This window comes from Odontesthes bonariensis, chromosome 22, assembly GCF_027942865.1.
Source record: "Odontesthes bonariensis isolate fOdoBon6 chromosome 22, fOdoBon6.hap1, whole genome shotgun sequence".
In the NCBI taxonomy this organism is placed as follows: Eukaryota; Metazoa; Chordata; class Actinopteri; order Atheriniformes; family Atherinopsidae; genus Odontesthes; species Odontesthes bonariensis.
The window spans coordinates 4,226,976-4,246,818 of record NC_134527.1 but is presented as its reverse complement, the minus strand read 5'-3'; the positions used below and the strand labels follow the sequence as shown (position 1 = coordinate 4,246,818).

At 56.3% G+C, this 19,843-nt stretch overlaps 1 protein-coding gene across 1 annotated transcript; it reads right to left on the bottom strand.

The window, feature by feature from the left end:
- Positions 1 to 15,101: 15,101 nt before the first annotated feature.
- LOC142372933 (tubulin alpha-1B chain-like) lies at positions 15,102 to 16,651 on the bottom strand. The gene is made up of 3 exons (XM_075455946.1): positions 16,435 to 16,651; positions 16,185 to 16,333; positions 15,102 to 16,082 (listed from the first exon to the last, which is right to left on the bottom strand). Exons 1-3 carry the CDS (start codon positions 16,553 to 16,555, stop codon positions 15,102 to 15,104), a joined length of 1,251 nt encoding a protein of 416 aa, XP_075312061.1. The 5' UTR covers positions 16,556 to 16,651.
- Positions 16,652 to 19,843: the final 3,192 nt, after the last annotated feature.

The window sequence follows — 19,843 nt, the reverse complement described above, 5'->3', positions numbered from 1 at the left end:
TCAGAGTCGGCAAGCTCAGAGGCAGCAGACTCAGAGGCGGCAGACTCAGAGGCAGCAGACTCAGAGTCAGCAGACTCAGAGGCGGCAGGCTCAGAGGCGGCTGGCTCAGAGGCGGCAGGCTCAGAGGCGGCAGGCTCAGAGGCGGCAGGCTCAGAGGCGGCAGGCTCAGAGTCAGCAGCCTCAGAGGCGGCAGACTCAGAGTCAGCAGACTCAGAGGCGTCAGACTCAGAAGCGGCAAGCTCAGATGCAGCATCAGAGGCGGCAGGCTCAGAGGCGGCAGGCTCAGAGGCGGCAGGCTCAGAGGCGGCAGGCTCAGAGGCGGCAGGCTCAGAGGCGGCAGGCTCAGAGGCGGCAGACTCAGAGGCAGCAGACTCAGAGACGGTAGGCTCAGAGACGGCAGACTCAGAGGCGGCAGGCTCAGAGGCGGCAGGCTCAGAGTCAGCAGACTCAGAGTCGGCAGACTCAGAGGCGGCAGACTCAGAGGCGGCAGACTCAGAGGCGGCAGACTCAGAGGCAGCAGACTCAGAGTCGGCAGACTCAGAGGCGGCAGGCTCAGAGGCGGCAGGCTCAGAGGCGGCAGGCTCAGAGGCGGCAGGCTCAAAGTCAGCAGACTCAGAGGCGGCAGACTCAGAGGCGGCAGAATCAGAGGCGGCAGACTCAGAGGCGGCAGGCTCAGAGGCGGCAGGCTCAGAGGCGGCAGACTCAGAGTCGGCAAGCTCAGAGGCGGCGAGCTCAGAGGCGGCAGACTCAGAGGCGGCAGGCTCAGAGGCGGCAGACTCAGAGGCGGCAGGCTCAGAGGCGGCAGACTTTGAGGCGGCAGGCTCAGTCAGCAGACTCAGAGGTGGCAGGCTCAGAGGCGGCAGGCTCAGAGGCGGCAGGCTCAGAGGCGGCAGGCTCAGAGGCGGCAAGCTCAGAGGCGGCAGACTCAGAGGCCGCAGACTCAGGGGTGGCAGGCTCAGAGGCGGCAAGCTCAGAGGCATTAGGCTCAGAGGCGGCAGGCTCAGAGGCGGCAGGCTCAGAGGCGGCAGGCTCAGAGTCAGCAGACTCAGAGGCGGCAGGCTCAAAGTCAGCAGACTCAGAGGCGGCAGACTCAGAGGCGGCAGGCTCAGAGGCGGCAGGCTCAGAGGCGGCAGGCTCAGAGTCGGCAGACTCAGAGGCGGCAGGCTCAGAGGCGGCAGACTCAGAGTCGGCAGACTCAGAGTCAGCAAGCTCAGAGGCAGCAAGCTCAGAGGCGGCAGACTCACAGGCGGCAGACTCAGAGGCGGCAAGCTCAGATGCAGCATCAGAGGCGGCAGGCTCAGAGGCGGCAGGCTCAGAGGCGGCAGGCTCAGAGGCGGCAGGCACAGAGTCGGCAGACTCAGAGGCGGCAGGCTCAGAGGCGGCAGGCTCAGAGGCGGCAGGCTCAGAGGCGGCAGACTCAGAGGCGGCAGGCTCAGAGGCGGCAGACTCAGAGGCGGCAGGCTCAGAGTCAGCAGACTCAGAGGTGGCAGGCTCAGAGGCGGCAGGCTCAGAGGCGGCAGGCTCAGAGGCGGCAAGCTCAGAGGCGGCAGACTCAGAGGCCGCAGACTCAGGGGTGGCAGGCTCAGAGGCGGCAGGCTCAGAGTCAGCATACTCAGAGGCGGCAAGCTCAGAGGCATTAGGCTCAGAGGCGGCAGGCTCAGAGGCGGCAGGCTCAGAGTCAGCAGACTCAGAGGCGGCAGGCTCAGAGGCGGCAGGCTCAGAGTAAGCAGGCTCAGAGGCGGCAGGCTCAGAGTCAGCAGGCTCAGAGTCAGCAGGATCAAAGTCAGCAGACTCAGAGGCGGCAGGCTCAGAGGCGGCAGGCTCAAAGTCAGCAGACTCAGAGGCGGCAGACTCAGAGGCGGCAGACTCAGAGGCGGCAGGCTCAGAGGCGGCAGGCTCAGAGGCGGCAGGCTCAGAGTCGGCAGACTCAGAGGCGGCAGGCTCAGAGTCGGCAGACTCAGAGTCAGCAAGCTCAGAGGCAGCAAGCTCAGAGGCGGCAGACTCACAGGCGGCAGACTCAGAGGCGGCAAGCTCAGATGCAGCATCAGAGGCGGCAGGCTCAGAGGCGGCAGGCTGAGAGGCGGTAGGCTCAGAGGCGGCAGGCACAGAGTCGGCAGACTCAGAGGCGGCAGACTCAGAGGCGGCAGGCTCAGAGGCGGCAGGCTCAGAGGCGGCAGGCTCAGAGGCGGCAGGCTCAGAGTCAGCACACTCAGAGGCGGCAGGCTCAGAGGCGGCAGACTCAGAGGCGGCAGGCTCAGAGGCGGCAGGCTCAGAGGCGGCAGGCTCAGAGTCAGCAGAATCAGAGGCGGCAGACTCAGAGGCGGTAGGCTCAGAGGCGGCAGGCTCAGAGTCGGCAGACTCAGAGGCGGAAGACTCAGAGGCGGCAGGCTCAGAGGCAGCAGGCTCAGAGTCAGCAGACTCAGAGGCGGCAGACTCAGAGGCGGCAGGCTCAGAGGCGGCAGGCTCAGAGGCGGCAGGCTCAGAGTCGGCAGACTCAGAGGCGGAAGGCTCAGAGGCGGCAGGCTCAGAGGCGGCAGACTCAGAGGCGGCAGGCTCAAAGGCGGCAGGCTCAGAGGCGGCAGGCTCAGAGTCAGCAGACTCAGAGGCGGCAGGCTCAGAGTCAGCAGACTCAGAGGCGGCAGACTCAGAGGCAGCAGACTCAGAGGCGGCAGACTCAGAGGCGGCAGACTCAGAGGTGGCAGACTCAGAGGCAGCAAACTCAGAGTCAGCAGACTCAGAGGCGGCAGGCTCAGAGGCGGCAGGCTCAGAGGCGGCAGGCTCAGAGGCGGCAGGCTCAGAGTCAGGAGACTCAGAGGCGGCAGTCTCAGAGGCGGTAGGCTCAGAGGCGGCAGGCTCAGAGTCGGCAGACTCAGAGGCGGAAGGCTCAGAGGCGGCAGTTTCAGAGGCGGCAGGCTCAGAGTCAGCAGACTCAGAGGCGGCAGACTCAGAGGCGGCAGGCTCAGAGGCGGCAGGCTCAGAGTCGGCAGACTCAGAGGCGGCAGGCTCAGAGGCGGCAGGCTCAGAGGCGGCAGGCTCAGAGTCGGCAATCTCAGAGGCAGCAAGCTCAGAGGCGGCAGACTCAGAGGCGGCAGGCTCAGAGGCGGCAGGCTCAGAGGCGGCAGGCTCAGAGTCAGCAGACTCAGAGGTGGCAGGCTCAGAGGCGGCAGGCTCAGAGGCGGAAGGCTCAGAGTTGTTAGACTCAGAGTTGTCAGACTCAGAGGCGGCAGGTTCACAGGCAGCATCAGAGAAGGCAGGCTCAGAGGAGGCAGGCTCAGAGGCGGCAGACTCAGAGGCCGCAGACTCAGGGGTGGCAGGCTCAGAGGCGGCAGGCTCAGAGTCAGCATACTCAGAGGCGGCAAGCTCAGAGGCATTAGGCTCAGAGGCGGCAGGCTCAGAGGCGGCAGGCTCAGAGTCAGCAGACTCAGAGGCGGCAGGCTCAGAGGCGGCAGGCTCAGAGTAAGCAGGCTCAGAGGCGGCAGGCTCAGAGTCGGCAGACTCAGAGTAAGAAGACTCAGAGGCGGCAGACTCAGAGGCGGCAGACTCAGAGGCAGCAGACTCAGAGTCAGCAGACTCAGAGGCAGCAGGCTCAGAGACGGCAGGCTCAGAGGCAGCAGGCCTTAGGCGGCAGGCTCAGAGTCAGCAGGCTCAGAGTCAGCAGGATCAAAGTCAGCAGACTAAGAGGCGGCAGGCTCAGAGGCGGCAGGCTCAGAGTCAGCAGACTCAGAGGCGGCAGGCTCAGAGGCTGCAGGCTCAGAGGCGGCAGGCTCAGAGTTGTCAGACTCAGAGTGTTCAGACTCAGAGGCGGTAGGCTCAGAGGCGGCAGACTCAGAGGCGGCAGGCTCAGAGGCGGCAGGCTCAGAGGCGGCAGGCTCAGATGCAGCATCAGAGGCGGCAGGCTCAGAGGCGGCAGGCTCAGAGGTGGCAGACTCAGAGGCAGCAGGCTCAGAGGCGGAAGGCTCAGAGGCGGCAGGCTCAGAGGCGGCAAGCTCAGAGTCAGCAGACTCAGAGGCGGCAGACTCAGAGGCGGCAGGCTCAGAGGCGGCAGGCTCAGAGTCGGCAGACTCAGAGGCGGCAGGCTCAGAGGCGGCAGGCTCAGAGGCGGCAGGCTCAGAGTCGGCAATCTATGAGGCAGCAAGCTCAGAGGCGGCAGACTCAGAGGCGGCAGGCTCAGAGGCGGCAGGCTCAGAGGCGGCAGGCTCAGAGGCGGCAGACTCAGAGGCAGCAGACTCAGAGACGGCAGGCTCAGAGGCGGCAGACTCAGAGGCGGCAGGCTCAAAGGCGGCAGGCTCAGAGGCGGCAGGCTCAGAGTCAGCAGACTCAGAGGCGGCAGGCTCAGAGTCAGCAGACTCAGAGGCGGCAGGCTCAGAGGCGGCAGACTCAGAGGCGGCAGACTCAGAGGCAGCAGACTCAGAGGCGGCAGACTCAGAGGCGGCAGACTCAGAGGCGGCAGACTCAGAGGCAGCAAGCTCAGAGGCGGCAGACTCATAGGCGGCAGGCTCAGAGGCGGCAGACTCAGAGGCGGCAGGCTCAGAGGCGGCAGACTCAGAGGCTGCAGGCTCAGAGTCAGCAGACTCAGAGGTGGCAGGCTCAGAGGCGGCAGGCTCAAAGTCAGCAGACTCAGAGGCGGCAGACTCAGAGGCGGCAGGCTCAGAGGTGGCAGGCTCAGAGGCGGAAGGCTCAGAGTCGGCAGACTCAGAGGCGGCAGGTTCAGAGGCGGCAGGCTCAGAGGCGGCAAGCTCATAGGCGGCAGACTCAGAGTCGGCAAGCTCAGAGGCGGCAAGCTCAGAGGCGGCAGACTCAGAGGCGGCAGGCTCAGAGGCGGCAGACTCAGAGGCGGCAGGCTCAGAGGCGGCAGGCTCAGAGTCAGCAGGCTCAGAGTCAGCAGACTCAGAGGCGGCAGACTCAGAGTCGGCAGACTCAGAGGCGGCAGGCTCAGAGGCGGCAATCTCAGAGGCAGCAAGCTCAGAGGCGGCAGACTCAGAGGCGGCAGGCTCAGAGGCGGCAGAATCAGAGGCGGCAGACTCAGAGGCGGCAGGCTCAGAGGCGGCAGGCTCAGAGGCGGCAGGCTCAGATGCAGCATCAGAGGCGGCAGGCTCAGAGGCGGCAGGCTCAGAGGCGGCAGACTCAGAGGCAGCAGACTCAGAGACGGCAGGCTCAGAGGCGGCAGACTCAGAGGCGGCAGGCTCAGAGGCGGAAGGCTCAGAGGCGGTAGGCTCAGAGGCGGCAGGCTCAGAGTCAGCAGACTCAGAGGCGGCAGACTCAGAGGCGGCAGGCTCAGAGGCGGCAGGCTCAGAGTCGGCAGACTCAGAGGCGGCAGGCTCAGAGGCGGCAGGCTCAGAGGCGGCAGGCTCAGAGTCGGCAATCTCAGAGGCAGCAAGCTCAGAGGCGGCAGACTCAGAGGCGGCAGGCTCAGAGGCGGCAGGCTCAGAGGCGGCAGGCTCAGAGGCGGCAGACTCAGAGGCGGCAGACTCAGAGACGGCAGGCTCAGAGGCGGCAGACTCAGAGGCGGCAGGCTCAAAGGCGGCAGGCTCAGAGGCGGCAGGCTCAGAGTCAGCAGACTCAGAGGCGGCAGGCTCAGAGTCAGCAGACTCAGAGGCGGCAGGCTCAGAGGCGGCAGACTCAGAGGCGGCAGACTCAGAGGCAGCAGACTCAGAGGCGGCAGACTCAGAGGCGGCAGGCTCTGAGGCGGCAGACTCAGAGGCAGCAAGCTCAGAGGCGGCAGACTCAGAGGCGGCAGGCTCAGAGGCGGCAGACTCAGAGGCGGCAGGCTCAGAGGCGGCAGACTAAGAGGCTGCAGGCTCAGAGTCAGCAGACTCAGAGGTGGCAGGCTCAGAGGCGGCAGGCTCAAAGTCAGCAGACTCAGAGGCGGCAGACTCAGAGGCGGCAGGCTCAGAGGTGGCAGGCTGAGAGGCGGAAGGCTCAGAGTCGGCAGACTCAGAGGCGGCAGGCTCAGAGGCGGCAGGCTCAGAGGCGGCAGGCTCATAGGCGGCAGACTCAGAGTCGGCAAGCTCAGAGGCGGCAAGCTCAGAGGCGGCAGACTCAGAGGCGGCAGGCTCAGAGGCGGCAGACTCAGAGGCGGCAGGCTCAGAGGCGGCAGGCTCAGAGGCGGCAGGCTCAGAGTCAGCAGGCTCAGAGTCAGCAGACTCAGAGGCGGCAGACTCAGAGGCGGCAGACTCAGAGTCGGCAGACTCAGAGGCGGCAGGCTCAGAGTCGGCAATCTCAGAGGCAGCAAGCTCAGAGGCGGCAGACTCCGAGGCGGCAGGCTCAGAGGCGGCAGGCTCAGAGGCGGCAGGCTCAGAGGCGGCAGACTCAGAGGTGGCAGACTCAGGGGTGGCAGGCTCAGAGGCGGCAGGCTCAGAGGCGGCAGGCTCAAAGTCAGCAGACTCAGAGGCGGCAGACTCAGAGGCGGCAGACTCAGAAGCGGCACACTCAGAGGCGGCAGACTCAGAGGCGGCAGGCTCAGAGGTGGCAGGCTCAGAGGCGGAAGGCTCAGAGTCGGCAGACTCAGAGGCGGCAGGCTCAGAGGCGGCAGGCTCAGAGGCGGCAGGCTCAGAGGCGGCAGGCTCAGAGGCGGCAGGCTCAGAGGCGGCAGACTCAGAGGCGGCAGGCTCAGAGTCAGCAGACTCAGAGGTGGCAGGCTCAGAGGCGGCAGGCTCAGAGGCGGCAGGCTCAGAGTTGTTAGACTCAGAGTTGTCAGACTCAGAGGCGGCAGGATCACAGGCAGCATCAGAGAAGGAAGGCTCAGAGGAGGCAGGCTCAGAGGCGGCAGACTCAGAGGCCGCAGACTCAGGGGTGGCAGGCTCAGAGGCGGCAGGCTCAGAGTCAGCATACTCAGAGGCGGCAAGCTCAGAGGCATTAGGCTCAGAGGCGGCAGGCTCAGAGTCAGCAGCCTCAGAGGCGGCAGACTCAGAGTCAGCAGACTCAGAGGCGGCAGACTCAGAGGCGGCAGGCTCAGATGCAGCATCAGAGGCGGCAGGGTCAGAGGCGGCAGGCTCAGAGGCGGCAGGCTCAGAGTAGGCAGGTTCAGAGTCGGCAGGGTCAGAGGCGGCAGAATCAGAGGCGGCAGGCTCAGTGTCAGCAGACTCAGAGGCGGCAGGCTCAGAGTCAGCAGGCTCAGAGTCAGCAGACTCAGAGGCGGCAGACTCAGAGGCGGCAGGCTCAGAGGCGGCAGGCTCAGAGGCGGCAGGCTCAGAGTAGGCAGGCTCAGAGGCGGCAGACTCAGAGGCGGCAGGCTCAGAGGCGGCAGGCTCAGAGGCGGTAGGCTCAGAGGCGGCAGGCTCAGTCGGCAGGCTAAGAGGCGGCACACTCAGAGTCGGCAGACTCAGAGGCGGCAGGCTCAGAGGCGGCAGGCTCAGAGTAGGCAGGCTCAGAGGCGGCAGACTCAGAGGCGGCAGGCTCAGAGGCGGCAGGCTCAGAGGCGGTAGGCTCAGAGGCGGCAGGCTCAGTCGGCAGGCTCAGAGGCGGCACACTCAGAGTCGGCAGACTCAGAGGCGGCAGGCTCAGAGGCGGCAGGCTCAGAGGCGGCAGGCTCAGAGGCGGCAGGCTCAGAGTCAGCAGCCTCAGAGGCGGCAGACTCAGAGTCAGCAGACTCAGAGGCGGCAGACTCAGAGGCGGCAGGCTCAGATGCAGCATCAGAGGCGGCAGGCTCAGAGGCGGCAGGCTCAGAGGCGGCAGGCTCAGAGTAGGCAGGCTCAGAGTCAGCAGGCTCAGAGTCAGCAGACTCAGAGGCGGCAGACTCAGAGGCGGAAGGCTCAGAGGCGGCAGGCTCAGAGGCGGCAGGCTCAGAGGCGGCAGGCTCAGAGTAGGCAGGCTCAGAGGCGGCAGACTCAGAGGCGGCAGGCTCAGAGGCGGCAGGCTCAGAGTCGGTAGGCTCAGAGGCGGCAGGCTCAGAGGCGGCAGGCTCAGAGGCTGCAGGCTCAGAGGCGGCAGGCTCAGAGGCAGCAGACTCAGAGTCAGCAGACTAAGAGGCAGCAGGCTCAGAGGCGGCAGGCTCAGAGGCGGCAGGCTCAGAGGCGGCAGGCTCAGAGGCGGCAGGCTCAGAGGCGGCAGGCTCAGAGTCAGCAGACTCAGAGGCGGCAGACTCAGAGTCAGCAGACTCAGAGGCGGCAGACTCAGAGGCGGCAGGCTCAGATGCAGCATCAGAGGCGGCAGGCTCAGAGGCGGCAGGCTCTGAGTCAGCAGACTCAGAGGCGGCAGGCTCAGAGGCGGCAGGCTCAGAGGCGGCAGGCTCAGAGGCGTCAGGCTCAGAGGCGTCAGGCTCAGAGGCGGCAGACTCAGAGGCGCTAGGCTCAGAGGCGGCAGGCTCACAGGCGGCAGGCTCAGAGGCAGCAGGCTCACAGGCGGCAGGCTCAGAGTCAGCAGGCTCAGAGTCAGCAGGATCAAAGTCAGCAGACTCAGAGGCGGCAGGCTCAGAGGCGGCAGACTCAGAGGCGGCAGGCTCAGAGGCGGCAGGCTCAAAGTCAGCAGACTCAGAGGCGGCAGGCTCAGAGGCGGCAGGCTCAGAGGCGGCAGTCTCAGAGGCGGCAGGCTCAGAGTCAGCATGCTCAGAGGCGGCAGGCTCAGAGGCGGCAGGCTCAGAGGCGGCAGACTCAGAGGCGGCAGGTTCAGAGTCGGCAGGCTCAGAGGCGGCAGAATCAGAGGCGGCAGGCTCAGTGTCAGCAGACTCAGAGGCGGCAGGCTCAGAGTCAGCAGACTCAGAGGCGGCAGACTCAGAGGCGGCAGACTCAGAGGCGGCAGGCTCAGTCGGCAGGCTCAGAGGCGGCACACTCAGAGGCGGCAGGCTCAGAGTTAGCATCAGAGGCGGCAGGATCAGAGGCGGCAGGCTCAGAGGCGGCAGGCTCAGAGGCGGCAGGATCAGAGTCAGCAGCCTCAGAGGCGGCAGGCTCAGTCAGCAGAGTCAGAGGCAGCAGACTCAGAGGCAGCAGACTCAGAGTCAGCAGACTAAAAGGCAGCAGGCTCAGAGGCAGCAGGCTCAGAGGCGGCAGGCTCAGAGGCGGCAGGCTCAGAGGCGGCAGGCTCAGAGGCGGCAGGCTCAGAGTCAGCAGACTCAGAGGCGGCAGACTCAGAGGCGGCAGGCTCAGATGCAGCATCAGAGGCGGCAGGCTCAGAGGCGGCAGGCTCAGAGGCGGCAGACTCAGAGGCAGCAGACTCAGAGGCGGCAGGCTCAGAGGCGGCAGGCTCAGAGGCGGCAGACTCAGAGGCAGCAGACTCAGAGGCGGCAGGCTCAGAGGCGGCAGGCTCAGAGGCGGCAGACTCAGAGGCGGCAGGCTCAGAGTCGGCAGGCTCAGAGGCGGCAGAATCAGAGGCGGCAGGCTCAGTGTCAGCAGATTCAGAGGCGGCAGGCTCAGAGTTAGCATCAGAGGCGGCAGGATCAGAGACGGCAATTTCAGAGGCGGCAGACTCAGAGGCGGCAGGCTCAGAGGCGGTAGTTTCAGAGGCGGCAGGCTCAGTCAGCAGAGTCAGAGGCGGCAGACTCAGAGGCAGCAGACTCAGAGTCAGCAGACTAAGAGGCAGCAGGCTCAGAGGCGGCAGGCTCAGAGGCGGCAGGCTAGGAGGCGGCAGACTCAGAGGCAGCAGACTCAGAGTCAGCAGACTCAGAGGCGGCAGGCTCAGAGGCGGCAGGCTCAGAGGCGGCAGGCTCAGAGTCAGCAGGCTCAGAGTCAGCAGGCTCAGAGTCAGCAGGGTCAAAGTCAGCAGACTCAGAGGCGGCAGGCTCAGAGGCGGCAGGCTCAAAGTCAGCAGACTCAGAGGCGGCAGGCTCAGAGGCGGCAGGCTCAGAGGCGTCAGGCTCAGAGGCGTCAGGCTCAGAGGCGGCAGACTCAGAGGCGCTAGGCTCAGAGGCGGCAGGCTCACAGGCGGCAGGCTCAGAGGCAGCAGGCTCACAGGCGGCAGGCTCAGAGTCAGCAGGCTCAGAGTCAGCAGGATCAAAGTCAGCAGACTCAGAGGCGGCAGGCTCAGAGGCGGCAGGCTCAAAGTCAGCAGACTCAGAGGCGGCAGGCTCAGAGGCGGCAGGCTCAGAGGCGGCAGTCTCAGAGGCGGCAGGCTCAGAGTCAGCATGCTCAGAGGCGGCAGGCTCAGAGGCGGCAGGCTCAGAGGCGGCAGACTCAGAGGCGGCAGGTTCAGAGTCGGCAGGCTCAGAGGCGGCAGAATCAGAGGCGGCAGGTTCAGAGTCGGCAGGCTCAGAGGCGGCAGAATCAGAGGCGGCAGGCTCAGTGTCAGCAGACTCAGAGGCGGCAGGCTCAGAGTCAGCAGGCTCAGAGTCAGCAGACTCAGAGGCGGCAGGCTCAGAGGCGGCAGGCTCAGAGGCGGCAGGCTCAGAGTAGGCAGGCTCAGAGGCGGCAGACTCAGAGGCGGCAGGCTCAGAGGCGGCAGGCTCAGAGGCGGCAGGCTCAGAGTCAGCAGCCTCAGAGGCGGCAGGCTCAGTCAGCAGAGTCAGAGGCGGCAGACTCAGAGGCAGCAGACTCAGAGTCAGCAGACTAAGAGGCAGCAGGCTCAGAGGCGGCAGGCTCAGAGGCGGCAGGCTCAGAGGCGGCAGGCTCAGAGGCGGCAGGCTCAGAGGCGGCAGGCTCAGAGTCAGCAGACTCAGAGGCGGCAGACTCAGAGTCAGCAGACTCAGAGGCGGCAGACTCAGAGGCGGCAGGCTCAGATGCAGCATCAGAGGCGGCAGGCTCAGAGGCGGCAGACTCAGAGGCGGCAGGCTCAGAGTCAGCAGGCTCAGAGTCAGCAGACTCAGAGGCGGCAGACTCAGAGGCGGCAGACTCAGAGGCGGCAGGCTCAGAGGCGGCAGGCTCAGAGGCGGCAGGCTCAGAGTAGGCAGGCTCAGAGGCGGCAGACTCAGAGGCGGCAGGCTCAGAGGCGGCAGGCTCAGAGGCGGCAGGCTCAGAGTCAGCAGCCTCAGAGGCGGCAGGCTCAGTCAGCAGAGTCAGAGGCGGCAGACTCAGAGGCAGCAGACTCAGAGTCAGCAGACTAAGAGGCAGCAGGCTCAGAGGCGGCAGGCTCAGAGGCGGCAGGCTCAGAGGCGGCAGGCTCAGAGGCGGCAGGCTCAGAGGCGGCAGGCTCAGAGTCAGCAGACTCAGAGGCGGCAGACTCAGAGTCAGCAGACTCAGAGGCGGCAGACTCAGAGGCGGCAGGCTCAGATGCAGCATCAGAGGCGGCAGGCTCAGAGGCGGCAGGCTCAGAGGCGGCAGGCTCAGAGGCGGCAGACTCAGAGGCAGCAGACTCAGAGGCGGCAGGCTCAGAGGCGGCAGGCTCAGAGGCGGCAGACTCAGAGGCAGCAGACTCAGAGTCAGCAGACTCAGAGGCGGCAGGCTCAGAGGCGGCAGGCTCAGAGGCGGCAGGCTCAGAGTCAGCAGGCTCAGAGTCAGCAGGGTCAAAGTCAGCAGACTCAGAGGCGGCAGGCTCAGAGGCGGCAGGCTCAAAGTCAGCAGACTCAGAGGCGGCAGGCTCAGAGGCGGCAGGCTCAAAGTCAGCAGACTCAGAGGCGGCAGGCTCAGAGGCGGCAGGCTCAGAGGCGGCAGGCTCAGAGGCGTCAGGCTCAGAGGCGGCAGGCTCAGAGGCGGCAGGCTCAGAGGCGGCAGGCTCAGAGTCAGCAGGCTCAGAGTCAGCAGGCTCAGAGTCAGCAGGGTCAAAGTCAGCAGACTCAGAGGCGGCAGGCTCAGAGGCGGCAGGCTCAAAGTCAGCAGACTCAGAGGCGGTAGGCTCAGAGGCGGCAGGCTCAGAGGCGGCAGGCTCAGAGGCGTCAGGCTCAGAGGCGTCAGGCTCAGAGGCGGCAGACTCAGAGGCGCTAGGCTCAGAGGCGGCAGGCTCACAGGCGGCAGGCTCAGAGGCAGCAGGCTCACAGGCGGCAGGCTCAGAGTCAGCAGGCTCAGAGTCAGCAGGATCAAAGTCAGCAGACTTAGAGGCGGCAGGCTCAGAGGCGGCAGGCTCAAAGTCAGCAGACTCAGAGGCGGCAGGCTCAGAGGCGGCAGAATCAGAGGCGTCAGGCTCAGAGGCGGCAGACTCAGAGGCGGCAGGCTCACAGGTGGCAGGCTCAGAGGCAGCAGGCTCACAGGCGGCAGGCTCACAGGCGGCAGGCTCAGAGGCGGCAGGCTCACAGGCGGCAGACTCAGAGGCGGTAGGCTCACAGGCGGCAGTTTCAGAGGCGGCAGGCTCCCGCATACCTGCAGCTCCCCCTTTCATCGAGGCAGGGAAAAGTAAAATAAGGCGAAAATAGATCAAATGTTGGTGCATACTTGAAATTAAAGTGTTATTACAACCAAAGACACTTGTACTATATATAACTGGATCAGAACCGATAAGGAACCGAATCTATGAGCGATATCGATAATGGAACCAGAATTGCTACATTCTTATCAATTCCCAACCCTAGGGAAGATTACTGAAACTATTAAATACAAACCCTGGGGTGACTCTGGAATAAGCTCCCCATCCAGCTGCGTCTTATTTCTGACCTGGGCCTCTTCAGATTTAGGCTAAAAACCTACTTATTTAGGATTGATTTTAATACCCAGTAGTATGATGACACTTTTATTTTCTTTGATCTTATTAGATTTTGTTGTATTTTATTGCTTTCACTGTTCTTTTATTGCTTTTATTTGTTTTTACTTCTTCTTCTCTTTATTTATTACCTGCTGTAAAACACTTTGGTACATCGTAAGAATTGTCTGTAAAGGGCTGTATTAATAAAGTACATTTACAGTAAATTGGGGTAAGAACTGTCAAATGTGTTGTTAACACTTGGAGGGATAGTGATGAACCATCCTCTTTGAGGAGGACATATGGAAAGGAGGAATTGTGCCCTAATCAAAGCTGGAGTGGTTCCAGTAAAACTTTGAAATAGCCAAAAACTGACAAAAACTTTATTACTAAGTCAGTATTTTTAGATGCAATTTCATTATTTCTCATGTATTTTTACGGTTCTAAGCATTATTTTAAGGTTTCAATCCCTGTTTTGAACTTTTTAGTGTTCTAAATCAAACATGAACACAGGAACAGAGCACTGAAGTTTATCATGATGCTATGAAATGAAAACGCTTTCAGTAAAACTGGTCATGTTTATACAAAAACTGTCGATTCACAACAAAAGGGTTCCTGGTTCCTGGTGTGGATTTGAATGTACTCCCTGTACATGCCTGGGTTCTCTCCGGGAACACTGGCCTCGGCCCCCAAAAGGATGCATATTAGCTTAATTATTATTAACTATTAGCTTAATTTGGGACTCTATGTTTACCCTAGGAGTGAGTATGAACCACAGGAAAGAGCAGGGAGCTGACAGGTGGGTGACCTCATCCTACATTTGTCTTGATCGAATACAGAGCGGTATCTGCAGTCTGCAGTGTGCCCACCCTCCTTATTATTCTGGAACCTACTTAATTAAGTCATGTTAAATTATTTTGTTCAGTTAAAGTTATCAATGTATAACAATAAATTCATTTTGCTGTATTATATTTCTTGTGTGACACATTTCCATTGGGAGAATAGGTTTATATTAAAATGAGTTTCATTTGCCAAGGCCATGATGTTTAATAATATGGACATTAACAACCATGCTAAAATAACCAGTATGTCTTTCGGAATTTGCAGGTTCTGAGCCTGTTGATCGCCAACTAGGCCGAGCAGTGAAATCATCACAGATCCAAAGATTTTGGTTGGAGTTTTCTAGATTTTTCTGTGGAATGAGTATACTGTTTGGTGAACAGAATGGCATATTGACTGATGTCACCATTTGGGGGAATAATCGATTGCCAATGAAGTAAAGATGAAAATATTGGAAAAAAGTGAAAAAACGCCCGATTTCTTTGCATTAAATTGAGATAAAATCATGTAGAAATGTATTTTAAGAGTTATAATTTAACTGGATGTTATCTCCACATGTGTTCTGTGCATCTGGAATGCATTTATTGACAGCTTAACCAACACACTGAGGATTTGTGGAAAATTGTAATTTTCCAACATTTTCTATCAAAAAATGAAGGGTACATACACTAAAATGGCCACAATTTTTTTTCACGATGTTTCCCAGCAGAGCAGACCCTCTGATTATTGCTTCTTAGGGTCAAAGTGAACATAAAAAACACAAATAAAAAAGTATGGCAGACCATGTCAGGTTCAACCCATTTTATTGAGCTTTCGAGACTTTGGCTCCCTGACTATAAATATTTTCTGACATTTTCAGTTGCGACTGAAATAATTAAACAGTCTATGAACTTAAATAAATATGTTTTAAAATGTTTTAGATCCATTTAATCATCATGAGCATATCGAGCTGTTCCTAATATGTACACGTAGCATTTGGAGAGTATATTTGTGGTGTTTTCTATTCATCCGACATGTTTTGTTAAATGTAGGAGTAACATGAAGAGTAAAGTCTTCATGGAGCAGTGTGGAAGCTTGTTTGCAGTACCTGTAATCCACCACTAGATGGGGTCATTGCCGTACTTGTGGATTCAAACGTTGCAGTCGTTGACCTTACTGCTTTAGCTTCACCTTCTGTTGATCATTCGATGGTGTTTTATCTGAGATTACAGCCAACGCTGGAACCCTTAACTGTGGAGTAAAGTGTTCTGTTTCAGAGTGAACCGATAGATGAGGAGAGGTTTAATAAAGTTAGTTTGAAATCAGCCTGTTGGCCGTTGATTTCTTTTTCTCCACTTACCGAGACTCAGTTCTGGGTCCATCTGCAGAGACTTCCATCCATCTTCAGGGGGTTCATATAACCCAGATGTTGGCTTTTAAATATAAACTGAAAGTCTTTACCTGAGGTGTTCTACAGAGAATGCAGCAGAGCAGGTTTTAGATCTTACTGATCAGAGATGTTTCATCGTTTGAATAAATGAGGTCAAACTGAGACAGAATGAACATGCTTTAAATAACATTTATTACCAACTCTACAGAAAACTGAGCCGACATCAGGAACCGAACCGGCAAACATCAGTCCAGAACACTTTCAGAACATGTGACATCAGAGTCCAGAACACTTTTCAGAACATGTGACATCAGAGTCCAGAACACTTTTCAGAACATGTGACATCAGAGTCCAGAACACTTTTCAGAACATGTGACATCAGAGTCCAGAACACGTTTCAGAACATGTGGAAAGCGTCCTAATACTCCTCCCCCGCTTCCTCCCCTTCCCCTTCAGCAGAGTCCAGGCCCACCTCTTCGTAGTCCTTCTCCAGAGCCGCCATGTCCTCCCGGGCCTCAGAGAACTCCCCCTCCTCCATGCCCTCCCCCACATACCAGTGGACGAAGGCCCGCTTGGCGTACATCAGGTCGAACTTGTGGTCCAGGCGAGCCCAGGCCTCAGCGATGGCGGTGGTGTTGCTCAGCATGCACACGGCTCTCTGCACCTTGGCCAGGTCTCCTCCAGGAACCACAGTGGGGGGCTGGTAGTTGATGCCCACCTTGAAGCCGGTGGGGCACCAGTCCACAAACTGGATGGTGCGCTTGGTTTTGATGGTGGCGATGGCGGCGTTGACGTCTTTGGGCACCACGTCGCCGCGGTACAGGAGGCAGCACGCCATGTACTTACCGTGGCGAGGGTCGCACTTCACCATCTGATTGGCCGGCTCGAAGCAGGCGTTGGTGATCTCGGCCACGGTGAGCTGCTCGTGGTAAGCCTTCTCGGCGGAGACGACGGGGGCGTACGTGGCCAGAGGGAAGTGGATCCGAGGATACGGCACCAGGTTGGTCTGGAACTCCGTCAGGTCAACGTTGAGGGCGCCGTCGAAGCGCAGAGAAGCGGTGATGGAGGACACCATCTGGCTGATCAGCCGGTTCAGGTTGGTGTAGGTAGGACGCTCGATGTCCAGGTTCCTGCGGCAGATGTCGTAGATGGCCTCGTTATCCACCATGAAGGCGCAGTCCGAGTGCTCCAGGGTGGTGTGGGTGGTCAGGATGGCGTTGTAGGGCTCCACCACCGCAGTGGAAACCTGCGGAGCCGGGTAGATGGAGAACTCCAGCTTGGACTTCTTCCCGAAGTCGACGGACAAACGTTCCATCAGCAGGGAGGTGAAACCAGAGCCGGTGCCACCACCAAAGCTGTGGAACACCAGGAAGCCCTGAAGGCCGGTGCACTGGTCCGACTGAGGAAAGGAAGGAGCAGACGTCAAACATTACTCACAGGAATGGGATTCACTTTCATGTTCTAATGATCAGCTTTTAAATTAAGAGTTAAATTCACCCACCAGCTTCCGGATCCTGTCCAGAACCAGGTCAATGATCTCTTTTCCGATGGTGTAGTGCCCACGGGCGTAGTTGTTGGCAGCATCCTCCTTGCCACTGATCAGCTGCTCTGGGTGGAACAGCTGGCGGTAGGTCCCTTTGCGCACCTCATCTGGGCAGGGGAGAGAGGAAAAAGTTAACTGCGAGTTTCAGAGATATTTAGAGACAGAAATGTGTCCAAATCAATTTCAGACCACATGAAATGACACTTACCAATGACAGTGGGTTCCAGGTCCACAAAAACAGCTCTGGGGACATGCTTCCCAGATCCAGTCTCAGTGAAGAAGGTGTTGAAGGAATCATCTCCTCCTCCAATGGTCTTGTCACTGGGCATCTGTCCATCTGGCTGGATCCCGTGTTCAAGGCAGTAAAGCTCCCAGCAGGCATTGCCAATCTGGACCCCGGCCTGTCCTACGTGGATGGAGATACACTCGCGCTGGAGGAGAGAACATTACATCAGTGAATCAGGTTCCTTCTTCACTTGTAGTAGTATGATGACACTTTTATCTTATTTGATTTTGTTGTATTTTATTACTTTCACTGTTCTTTTATTGTTTTTACTTCTTCTTCTCTTTATTTATTACCTGCTGTAAAGCACTTTGGTACACACAATTATTTATTTATTTATTCGGTCATCTGTGCAATAATTCACGTCACTACAATGCAATATCTTATCTATTTATGGTCAGACTATGTGCATACAATGTGTAATTAACACATATGTAGTGCAATATGGGCAATAACTCAACCATAGTGCTATAACTTCTTTTATTTAACTCTTTACTTTGTATATCTTGTATAGCCTATATTCTTTTTTACACTTTGTTTTAGCTTATTCTATATTAATTACATATTAATTATATATTATATTAACTATTCTATATTATACTGTATTTTAGATTTATAGAGATCCTATGTGTGTGTTTGGAGCTAATGGGGACTTGAATTTCACTGAGGGAGTCATCCCAAGGGATAAATAAAGTTGAGTCATGGGGCAAATAAACGTGAAATATTTACGTTTTTATTTTCAAAAATAAATATGGACTTCGTCTATAGTGTGATAATTAGATTGCTACTTTGATGTTTATAATAACCTAAACGTTTGAGAATTAAGCAAGTTATTATTGAATGTTTCACCATCAACACAATGTTGTCGGCGAGAGAGCTGCCTGTGGTAAGATGGCGGCCATCTGCGGACGTTCGACTCCGTTGCCCAGCAACGCGGACGAGACAGAGAGCTGCCTGTGGTAAGATGGCGGCCATCTGCGGACGTGCGACTCCGTTGCCCAGCAACGCGGACGATACATATCTAAACATATCTATGGTTTTAGGCGCCAACGGTAACTCAACTGTCAGGAAACACAGGCTTTTCAACCAGTCGCAATGCAGACGGTTTGGCCCATAAACATAATATATACTATTACGTATATAATACATAAATATATAGACATAATATACACATATATATGTATATATATATATTATGTCTACGGTTAGGCCCGTTCACCATTAAACTTGAGGCCGCCGCGTTCGAAGTGAGACCGTTGACCCCCTTAATCACCAAAGTGTGAATCCTGCTTAAAGTAATAACCGTTAGCTACTAAAGCTCAGGCTAACCGTCGAAAAACCTTTACTAGCATCGACGTGTTCATCAGCCAAATAGTGTCCCTTACAAACATGTTTTCTTACACAGTAGTAAATATATATAATATATTAGTGTAATATATTATAATATATAATATACACATCCTCCCTTTCAGTTAATTAGGCTACAGTTGCTCACAGGGGTAGAATCATTTCTAGCTAAAATGCTACGGCGGTTGGACTCCAAACTCCCTTTATTCCGCCTGTTTTTCAATCCCTCAAATCTGCTTTCGTTCATTCTTCCCTTCCTGGACCAAAAAAAAAAAAAGCACACCGGGACATCTCCTAAAAAAACTTTGCTTTAAAAATATATTTACATATTTAACACAGCTAACGAGCTGATTTAAGACGCACTGAGTATCAGTCGGTTTGATTAGCAAATTACACCCAAAAATACATAAAATCAGACCTCGTATATGGCCAGTTAAACTCTCAACAACTTTCAAAATGTTCTTACCATTTTTGTTGAGTTATCGTCGAGTTAAATGTCAGCAGAAAAATCCTCGATAAAGTGAATCCTTCTCAGGCCGACCGTTAGTCGATGGAAGAAGAAGTTCAACCAGACCATACCACTCCACCGACGGGGGGGTTAGGCTAAACCAATAGCAACAATACAGGGGCTCAAATGTACTACTACTTAGATTAAAATAAACTTGAATAAATAAATAAATCTGTGTAAAGCACTGGGTATGTTGTAATATAATGTGATTATTTTTTATATGATTTAATGCCTATTATTTTGAAGTTAGATTTACTTTTTCGCGCCTTGCCGCCATATTGCCATAGCAACAAGGTCACAGGGTTAGTCCTTTCATGCCGTCAAGGATAGCAGGTTGGCTGAAATGAATAGATAGATAGATAGATAGATAGATAGATAGATAGATAGATAGATAGATAGATAGATAGATAGATAGATAGATAGATAGATAGATAGATAGATAGATAGATAGATAGATAGATACTTTATTAATCCCACTTTGGGAAATTGTTTTGTTTCAGCAGCATACAGTAAAGATATGAAAACAATTAAAGTAGTAAAAACAAGCCAATAGAATATAATAAAATAAATATAAAATAAAATAAATAAATAAAAATAGTGAAACATTCGATATGTACAAATGTACAGTTTTTTTTTTTTTTCTTACCTTTTACCTTTTTTTTTTTTTTACCTTCTAATGTGAATATGATGTTGAATTAAGTCTCAAAACTAGAAATAAGTGTTTGCAACCGTCCATGAACATGAAGATTTCATTTTCTGGGACCAGTGGTGCCAAAACACAGGAACCCAAAAAAAGCTTCCAAGTAAAAAGCACTGATAGTGCAGAAACAGGGCGATAATGGTGCAGAAGCAAACCTCAAAGAGTCTCACTAAAGTAAAGGTGGACAAAGGTTCATCAGTCTCAAAAAAAGAAAAACTACATCAGTGAGTAAGAAAGAAAAAAAAAGGAAAACTACATCAATAAGTAAGAAAAACAACAAATACGAGACGTTTTTGCTTGAAATAAGCAAAAAAAAAATTTTTTCCAGTGTGGTTTCCACAGGCGTCCTGAACTGCACACCTGACCCGATCCCTCCCAGATTCCCCAGTTTCCTGGAAGGCTCCATAACCGCCTGGCACCTCGGTGTCCTGGAATTCATATCTCAATGTTTTCCCTGGATGAGCTCACCCACTTGCCCTCTCACATCCTTTTTAACTATCTTTCAGAGGCTTGACCAGAAAGGCAGACCTCGTCACACATTCAATTCAAAAGCCGGCATCTCTGATGGTATGGGGGTGCATTAGTGTGCGTGGAACTGGGAACCAGCAGCTTGCACATCTGGAAAGGTATATACAGTTTTTAGACCAACATGCTCCCATCCAGACATCTTTTGCATATTTTAGTAAGATATAGGCTGTGTTCGAAACCGCATACTTCTCCTACTACTCATACTAACTTTTTGAGTTAGTATGCGAGTTTGAGTAAGCGAGAAGTTCCCA